This window comes from Echiichthys vipera, assembly GCF_963691815.1.
Source record: "Echiichthys vipera genome assembly, chromosome: 3".
In the NCBI taxonomy this organism is placed as follows: domain Eukaryota; kingdom Metazoa; phylum Chordata; class Actinopteri; order Perciformes; family Trachinidae; genus Echiichthys; species Echiichthys vipera.
In genome coordinates this window covers 12201746-12211745 of record NC_139828.1, presented here as the reverse complement: position 1 = coordinate 12211745, position 10000 = coordinate 12201746, and the positions used below count along the sequence as shown (strand labels likewise).

Genomic DNA, 10000 nt, shown 5'->3' with positions numbered 1-10000 from the left:
GTGTCTCAGGGAGACATGGGCAAAAGGAAGAACAAAGGGGCTAAGAAGGAGAAGTAAGGAACAAAAGGAGAGAAAAGGGAGGGAGGCATGAGACGGAGCAGCAAGAGAGAGGGCACGAGTAAGAGAAAATGTTTTGTTTGTGGGTGTTTTGTTCGAATGAATGCATCCATGCATAGGCATGCCTGCTTATACCGTGTGAATACTCATGTGTTGGTAGAAAGTGTGCCAGGGGCTAAACAGATGGACAGAGAAGACAAGCAGACAAATAGATTTCTGTCCCAATCACTCCCAGACCTGCATCTGTTTCGCAGTTGCTGTCTCTCATGCGGCCGCTGCCAGTGGTGGAAAGACAGGCAGCTGCTTGAACAGGAGATTTCCATGTGATGGACGGATTGACAGAGAGGAACACAGAAACAGACTCACCTAATAGTCAGTGTGCAAATATGATGACGATTAAAAGAACGATTTATTGTGCGTCCCTAAATGCGATGTTAAATCAACTGTGTGATCATTTTTGAGGCTGCAGTTTGACCAAAAAACTTGATGAGGCTATTATATTTGACAGCGTGGATGTGTCTAATAAACTGGCAACCAAGTATATGATGGCTGATAATAAACCAGATATTTGGGTAAAGAGATGCCAAAGATATATTTGAGGTAATTTAGAAGTTAATGACTCGGTCAATTCTTTAATAACCAAATTTAAGGGATCCTCGTCAAAAATGTTTTTATGTTAAAGTGTTTCTGTTGGAAAAATGAATATCATTATCTGACTTTTAGGCCTAAAAAGTTAGGCTACAACTTCTTGAACCCATTGTCCCCTCAGCTGCTTAAACTCCCTATTACAGTATGCCGTCTGTCCCATTCTAGTGAACATGATATCTTAAGAGCGGCTGACGGGAATGTCTTCAAATGTGACACAATGTGACCACTTGGACTCAAGAATGACTTATTTTGGAGGTCAAAGGTCACTGTGACCTCACAAAACCCGTGTTTGGCCATATCTTTCCTAATTCCTACGCTTTTTAGGACACCAAATCTCACAAATGTCTGACATCTCACATCCAAAAGGTCAACTTCACTGTGACGTCATAATGTTCTTCAAAAACACTTTTATGTTCATTATTCAGGAACAGACGGGGAGAAATTTGGGTCGGATACTGAATTGGTGAAACTAATCTCGAAACTGTGCTGATTGTATAAATCTCTTGCCTGTTGCAGATGTGTGTGAAGCCTCCACCTTTCAAAGTCTTCACCACTTGACTGGATGGCGGGGGCATTGTAGTTTAACTCTCAGTATCTGTTGGGTTCTATATGTGATCAGTAACAATTAGTTAGTCACAGCTGATAAAGGACTTTGGTAATGACATTGGCTGTTTTTGTTTAACTGAACAAAATAAAGAAAATGCAAACATAGTGTATTTAATTATGATACTTAAACTTGATGTCAAATAATCTACTATCCATTGTTTCTTCACTTTTGGCAAAGGTGCCACGGCGGTGTAGCCATCATCTAAACCATCTGTCTTTAGGATTTTATCAAATCAGTGTGTTACTGCTAGACGTACAATCAAACTCCTGACAGAAAAGCAGACAGGTGACGGTTATGCCTCCATTCTGTTATGTGATACAGCGCAATGGGTTTCACCCATAACTCCTCCCCCAAACACCCCCCCCCCCCAGATAATCCCTCCTAATTCTCTGCTTGCCCGTGCCAGCTCATCCAAATTGTGATTGACTGCTGTCCCACATGGTGTGTGTGTTAGTGTGTCTGTGTGTGTGTGTGTGTGTGTGTGTGTGCACAAGTGACCCTTCCCTCCCTCCCTCCACCCCACCCCCCACCCACCCCCTAGATTAACCGGATCAGTTTTGGGTTTCAGGATCCCCTATGCTGGCTGCTGTGGCGCACACACACATATACACTTGTACACACACATGACAACACAGGCGGTAGGCTGTTTTTTTGGCCCTTCGTGATGCACTATTGGACCCTGAACAGTCTGGGCTGCCATCTGTCACAATACAGGAGAGAGACACAGACACACGACAACAACAAATGTTAGCTCTGGTGTACATACGGCATGACTTGATGATGCCTCCGTCTCTGTAAACACTGCAGAAGGATGCGCATTTATCACCTTAGATAGCTTATAGTTCGTTTTACTTTTACCTGCTGAAGTGTCCTTGAGCAGGACACAGAGTCTCCTATTATTATGACAAATAAGCATGAACTCATTTGATACCAGCTTTCCATAGTCGTCTCTTTATCCTGAAAGGCAGAGCTCAGCACAGGCAGTGAATATTTTTTTCCTTTTGCCTGAGGACCTTTTCTGTATTTTTTCATTTCTTTTTTTGCTCATAAGAAGTTTTACTGCTCCTGAGCCCATGAAACTCATTCAAAAAGGTGCAATTGGCGAATCAAAAGAGGTGTTTTTTTTGGTCTAAGAGAAGAAAGACATTTAAATCTCTCTCATCAGCGCACGACAGTCGGCGCCATGTTGACACCATCGGTTGTCACTGGCGGATCTCTTGTATAATCCTGATCTGTGACTGTGGGCTTTGTTATATGACTTAGTGCTGCTGATGTAACCCGCCAGCAGCACTTTATCTGTGTGCATCCGCATGAGTATGTGTCTGTGTCCGTGTGCTCATGGCAGCAGATGGTGGGAGCAGTATTACCACAGACGGATGGACAGTGCACAGGGTAGAGCGACAAGGCTGTGTTGACTACAGCGAAGATGGCATGACTCTCTCACTCTCTTTCTCTCTCTTACTCTTCCTCTTCCCATCACCTCGGTGTCATACAGATGAATGGCCGGCTATCTCTCTCAGTCAGCAGCCACTCCGCTCTTTCATCATCTGTCTCTCTGCTCGTTCTTTCACTCCTCTGTAAAGATGTCAGACCAGTCTATCACTCCCTCCATCCCTCAGTCCACCCATCTCTCCTGTCTGTCAGATGAGTATCTATCTCTCTTTCCGGCTTTTTTTTCTCCCTCATCAATCCATCCTTCCACCCCTGCTCTCCCTCCCACGGGGGGTTTGTGTACCTTCAGTGTGAATCTGCATGTGTGCAGTCGTGTGCGTTTGTTTGTTTGTTTGTTTGTTTGTGTGTGTTTTTGCACTCATGGCTATGTGGGCGTGTGTGTTTGTATTTGCGTGTGCCAGATCACTATCCACCCCCCTCTTCCCTCCCCTCCCCTCCCCCACTGAGTGTGTGCGGTGCAAATCAAGGTCAGTGGGGATCTGTTGGCAGACACCCCCATCCTCATCTATCTCACCCACCCCCTTCACCGCTCACACACACACACACACACACACACACACACACACACACACACACACACACACACACACACACACACACACACACACACACACACACACACACACACACACACACACACACACACACACACACGCACACACACACACACACACACACACACACACACACACACACACAGATGGCTTGTGTGCCCATCCAGCCATCTAGATACCCCTGCTATGCCTGCCTCAGCTCAGTTTAGCTCAGCTCAGTTCGGCTCCGTGGATTAATTACTGGGGAACCCACCGCATCCCTGACCTCCACCGTCGGACTAATTGAAATCTAATTGAATTGTGCTTGTCTAGACTAATGAAGCCCCGCCATTGAAACCGCCAATCTTTTTGCCGTAGCTGCAGGCCAATAGCCACCCAGCTGCACTCAGTTTGGATGGTTGGATGGAAATTTGAACTGCTGAACAAATGGGTGGATGGATTGGATTCATAGTTGGCTTGGGTTACCAAGTAAAAAAGACGCACTCTATTCTGTGACTTTAGATACTGGATGGAAGGTTGACAGTATCACCACAGGTATTATAAAATTGGAAAGTACACCCATTCCATCAAAACATATCTTTGAGAAATGTAATCCTAGCTCATATCAAAGCTGCTTTTTGAGTGTTTGCTGTGCCGGTGCCAAATAAGAGTGAAAGGAAACTTAATTTTAGGTAAATGTGGACGGGGCTAGATGAGCTCAGGTTTCTCTGCCTGCTGCATCAGTGTGTAGTTGATGCTGAAAAGACTGGTGGTAGGAGGCACAGAGGAAGAATCACTTGCCCACCACTGCAGGGATCAGGGTTCAGTCCTCGGCTGTGGTGCTTCAGGTTTGGTTGGGCGCATCAGTGTCACTTTCAGCAGCCATAGGTACCCTGGCTGTGTGGCTATTTTTTTGATATCCTTACACAACCTTAAACTCTGTTCGAGGTTTGGTTGGCCGCACGTATCAATCAGTGGGCGGCATTTTCAGGGTGGCGTACCGGTGACATGTCCTTGTCTTTACACTACAAGCGTCAGAGTGAATTTTATTTCCAGGCAGGATAGTGTGAACCTCAATACTCCCGTTGAGGCTGATCACTGACAGGTAATAAGAAGTGACTAAAAAGAAGTGGCAGAGACACCTTGCAGTCTGAAACCCCCCAAGGCGAACAGCAGGAGTCCCAAGCGCAAGAAAAATTATTTCAAATTGGGAGAAGAGTCTTCTATGATAATCCACAATGTCAAAAAACAAAACAAAACCCACAATCACTTCTGCTTACTCTAAAATTCTCTGACTACAAATTAAGGCTCATTCCTAAAAAAATAAACAACTTCAGCATCAGTGCCCTTGTTTCTAAAACTCCATGAAGACTACAAAGGAGGAGGACTGGCTTTCAATAGCGATTTACACAGACATGAAGGGCTGATGGTGGTGGTGGTGGAAATGGGATGGACCCCAGGTGCTTGCTCTGTCGGGCCTTCTTTAGCTTTTAGCAGGTGAGAGTCGGTGCCGTGGTTCCCTATAAGTTATTCATTTGACGTTTCCTCCCTTCTCAGCTCTTTGTAGGCTGGAATACATTAGCAACCTGGCAGAGTGAAGAGGATGCTAATGTGGAGGAGAGGGAGAGGGAGAGGAGAGGAAGAAAGGATGGGGCAGTGGAGGGAAGGAGGTAGAGTCATTAGAGGAGGAGGAGAACAGAGAGAGAGGACACGGCTTTATGATGTGTGGGAAGGGGAAGTGACCTTCCCTCTCACTTTCATCTTGGCTTTTTTCTCCCCTCGCCTTGCTCCCTGACACACACACACACACACACGCACACACACACACACACACACACACACACACACACACACACACACACACACACACACACACAAACACAGACAATAAATGTATGGCTTTTGCAAGTGCACATGTGCCAATTCATATTGCAGGCCGAATGCATACAATCTCTTATTGAGCAGGAACACACACACACACACACACACACACACACACACACACACACACACACACACACACACACACACACACACACACACACACACCCCTCAGTATCTGTTTTTCATCCTTTCGTTCTCTCCTTCTGTTTCCTGTGCAGGTTCCCTTACAACCCGGCCAGTCTTTCAAGTTCACAGTCCTGGAAACCCTGGATCGTATCAAGGAGGAATTCCAGTTCCTCCAGGCGCAGTATCACAGGTACATACACTATTATATTGCACACATACAGACACAAACGTCTGCATGCTATTTATTCTCCATATGTTCTTTGCATCTTATATTCTCTGCACTAAATGTATTAATGTATATTTGAACCAGTACAAAACAATATGAGCGTGCTGGAGTTGCAGCTCTTCACACTGAATCCAATCTCGACCATCTTAAAGCTTTACACACTTCTCAAAATCATAATTTTTGCCTAAATCTGTACATGGATTTCTGTTTACTAAGTATCCATTTACAGTTGTAAGATAAATGTCCTATTTACATACTGTGTTTTTTAAGTGCAGATATTTCCAGTTTCTCCTTTGATATTAATCAAATTAAACAAATATTTTTATCTTACCTTCAAATTCTTTCATTATTTCTGCTAATTGCTCTTGCCATGACACTCTGTTACAGTATAAATTAAGGTGTTGATAACTGAGTTTATAGTTTCCAACATATCAAATGAAATTTAGGTCTTTTTAAAAGTTTTCTACAGCTCAAAGTCACTGATGGTCACACCATCATATGGCTAACCTGTTGTGACCTTGGAGTAGAGAAATAAACCATTCAGCCTTTTTCTCACACCTCAGAGGGCCGGCTGAGCAGCAACATTACTTTACAGCTTAGGCACTGGACTAGTGGTTCTCAGTGACACACATACACACACACACACACACATACGAAAACATAAAGAAAATGTCTTCACACTGTAACTCCCTTAAATGCAATGTATTGGCACATCGACAAGTCGGAGCTGAATGCTCGTCTTCAGACTTAGCTGTATATACAGTGACACCATCTTTAAATATATACGCTCCGGTCACAAATACAATTGCCAGCATGACATAATAACTTTTCATATTAATAAAACATCTGACTTAACTGTTATATGTAATATCAAGATCTGCTTCACCTGAATATTGGCCTAATAAAGTTGCTGCTAAACTTAAAATACTCTGTTCCACCTCAGCTTGACAGTTTTTATGGTCTGGAACTGATATATGTTAATAATAATAATAATAATGAAGCCTTTCCTAAATTACTAGGGGGATTTTGAGTTATGTCTTATTCCATCCTTTATTGACTGATTCAATGCATTTGAAATACTTTTGAAAGTACTTTGGAAACATGAAATGTGATCAGGACCATTTGAGCTCAGTAGCAGAAGTCCAAAAAAACCTCAGCAATGTTCACATTATATATTTACTGTAAGTAGACACACTAGACACAGAAGGACTTGTTAAACTGACCTTACATGGAGGTGTGACAAACTGCAGTGGTGAATAAGACTGCTTGCTGCCATGTAGTTGATATTTTTCAGTGTCACTTTTAGCAGCCATAGGTACCCCGGCTGTGTGGCTATATTTTTGGTATCCTTACACAACCTTAAACTGTGTTCGACCTCTGCAACACATAAGTCCTGTGGAAATTCTAATTTATTTCAGTGGATGCAAATATTTAATCCCTGTGTGTCCTTCTTCGTCCTTGTGCAGCCTGAAGCTGGAGTGTGAGAAGCTGGCCAGTGAGAAGACGGAGATGCAGAGGCACTACATCATGGTGAGTCCAATCAGGCCTTTACCAGAGCTGTTCGGTGATTTGCTAGTCTGACTGGGCCACTCATAAACTCTGAAAAGAGTCTGATGGGTTCTTTTATAGGAATTACAATCAGGAGACTTGTATCGGTGCTTCTGATTAGCTGGTTGTTTAGTGTTTATGTCATTCAGGAGTAAAAGCTCGTTTTGTCTCTCATCTTGTCTTGTGTTCCTCTTGTGTCAAGATTTCATTCTCTCACTAGCACTTCTCTGTTTTAACTTCATTTGCATCAAAAGGATGTTTATATAAAACAAATAATTCCAGTGTGTTATACATTTTAAAACCCACAAACTGATTATAACTGTTAAATCATATTGAAATGACAACATTATTGATAAACGGATATACTTTATTTAGCTATTTGAAGTGGTATTTAATGTTGACAGTTTAAAATTTCCACAAGTTGTAAAAACCATTACTTAACCACTAGTATATGTTTTATTATTTATCATACTCACTCACACCTATCTCTAAAACCTACTTCGTCTCTTTGCCACATCTCTTCCCGTTTTTTTTCCCTCCTTCACTCAGTCTGTGTCTCTGTCTCCTCTTCCTCTTTCTGTTTTCTCTTGTGCGCTAACAGCCCGAGCTCCCTCTGCGTCGATGTGTCTGTGTGACTAAAGGCTCACATGTATCGTAAGCCTTCGTCTGTGGTACAAAACCCACACAGAGCCGACCAGAATACGATATGCACCATCTGCTAAGCTGCTCGCATTTCATAAACCTGGGAGAGCAGGCAGGATCAGGGCCGTAAGCTAGATAGACACACAGATGGATAGACAGACAGAGAGAGAGAGAGAGAGAGAGAGAGAGAGAGAGAGAGAGAGAGAGAGAGAGAGAACCGAACAGGCAGGTAGATGGATAAATAGACTGAGTGTGAGAAAGGAAAGCAAGCAGGCAGACAGGGAAACTGGCAGACAGACAAATGGATATAGAGGCACACAGACAGACAGGCAGAAGATAAACAGATAAAACACGCGCACACGGGAGATACAGCAGACACACACTCATTCATCTATATTGACACACGCGCACACACACACACAACCCTTGCTCTTATGTTCTTATTCCATTAAAGATCTTTACTCACCATGCCCCAGCTCACCCTAAAGTCTTGTAATAACTAGTAATGTAATAAGCGCCCAATAAAATCTAAACCTGTCAAAATTACATAAATACATGCTGGATATCATCTTATTGCTTTGCAAAAGATGTTTGTAATTGTTTTTTTTACGACTGATGACATGATATACTGTCAATCATTGAAGTAGTTATTATTTTACGTTGTAGTAAGTTATACATTATTTACAGTTGTTAAAGGACATAACTTTTAGAGGAAGAAATAACAAAAATAGATTCATCATCAATAAAAAACCCTTTTAGCACATCAGGGATCCACATTTATTTGGCTTTATCAAAACAGTAAAACAAGAAATAAACCTCACTAGGACCAAGTCAATCTTGGGGGAATGAAGGGAAATTCAATTTTTAATTGCCCTTTAGTTGTGAAAAATTACATAAAGTCACCTACATACTTACATAAGTTACTAGTCATTTTGTCTACTTAGACCCGAGATACGACATTAATCTCCTACTCTCAATCCCATACAGGGACGCTTTTTATAGTTAATTTAGAGTTATTGTACTTTCTGGCACCTGCATAAACACAATACAGTTTTGAATAATTAATGTACTGCATAATAACAAATCTATTTAGTTGCAAAGCTTAAAACTTGTAGATGTTTTGTTTTGTCCTTTAGACCTTGAGTCAGAGCTCCTTTAGAAACAGAAGGACTCAAACTGACCTCATTTCATAACAAATGCCCTCACTATGCTTCTCAAAGTGGTAAAACATACAAGAAGAAACATGTGCACATAAATGTGATACAGTGCAGGACACACACAATGAAAAAAACCACAGACTTCTCAAAAAACACCCACTTCCCTAATCTCAGGCACTCCCCATTTAAGCTGTGGTTTCACAGAATTACTGTGTGGAACAAAGAGCCCAGACAAACATCCTCCTTCTTCATTGCAAATCCTCACCACTCGATCTTAAACAGTAGGAGTGGTGGCGTGTCTAATGCAGTTCCCCGTCTTTCCTTAGACAGGGTCAATGGATGACATTTGATCAAACTTAGTGCATATTAAATATCATGGCCTTTGTGACCACTGTGTCATTGGTAAACTAAGGAGGCAGATAAATAGCACAAGAGTGCATTATGCTATGTGTTGCATGTAAGTTCAACTCTAAGCTCTTACAGTATGGCAGGAGGTGAGAGCTGCATACGCAGATGACATATCCATATAGGTTAGCAAGGCAGACGGTTGGCCCCCCAGGCTGTAGTATTTGAAGTGGGCCTCACTGTGGCATAGTGGATGGCTAACACAGTGCTATGCTACTTCATAGGCATAGCTCAGAAATGAGAGTGAGGGAGAGAGGGAGAGAAAATGAGAGGGAGGGGAGTGAAAGAGAGGCTCAAAGGGAAAGATAGCTTGAGAGAAAAAAGGCTCAGAGAGTGTCAGACAGAAAAAAACAGGGAGCTGCTGAGGGAGGGAGGGAAGGATACAAAGGGAGGCAGAGATAAAGAGAATAAAAAGAGGAGAAGGAGAGAGGGAACGAGGCAGGAGAGAGATACAGAGGAAAAGAGAAAGAGAGAGACAGTGAAAAAAAGCCGAAAATAAATGAGAGAGACAAAATGAGAGAGAGAGAGAGATACCAGGGGACAGAATTTCAGAGAGGAGAGATGGAGGGTGAAAAAAAAAGATTCTGTGAGGGGATGAAATGGAGAGAAGGAGAGAGAAAAAGAAAGTATGCACCACAGAGCCCAAGAGAAAGAGATAGTGATGTGTTTGTGTGGGGGGGCGTGAAATGAAAGAGAGAGAGATAGAGAGGGAAGG

The 10000-nt window shown here is 42.6% G+C and overlaps 1 protein-coding gene across 2 annotated transcripts in view; it reads left to right on the top strand.

The window, feature by feature from the left end:
* Positions 1-10000, top strand: part of tle2b (TLE family member 2, transcriptional corepressor b) — a 78134-nt gene that overhangs the window by 6922 nt on the left and 61212 nt on the right. For both annotated transcript variants that reach the window (XM_083940145.1, XM_083940144.1), the window contains exons 2-3: positions 5400-5497; positions 7000-7063. In XM_083940145.1, the coding sequence (XP_083796271.1) occupies positions 5400-5497; positions 7000-7063 (162 nt within the window). The remainder of the gene's footprint in view (positions 1-5399; positions 5498-6999; positions 7064-10000) is intronic.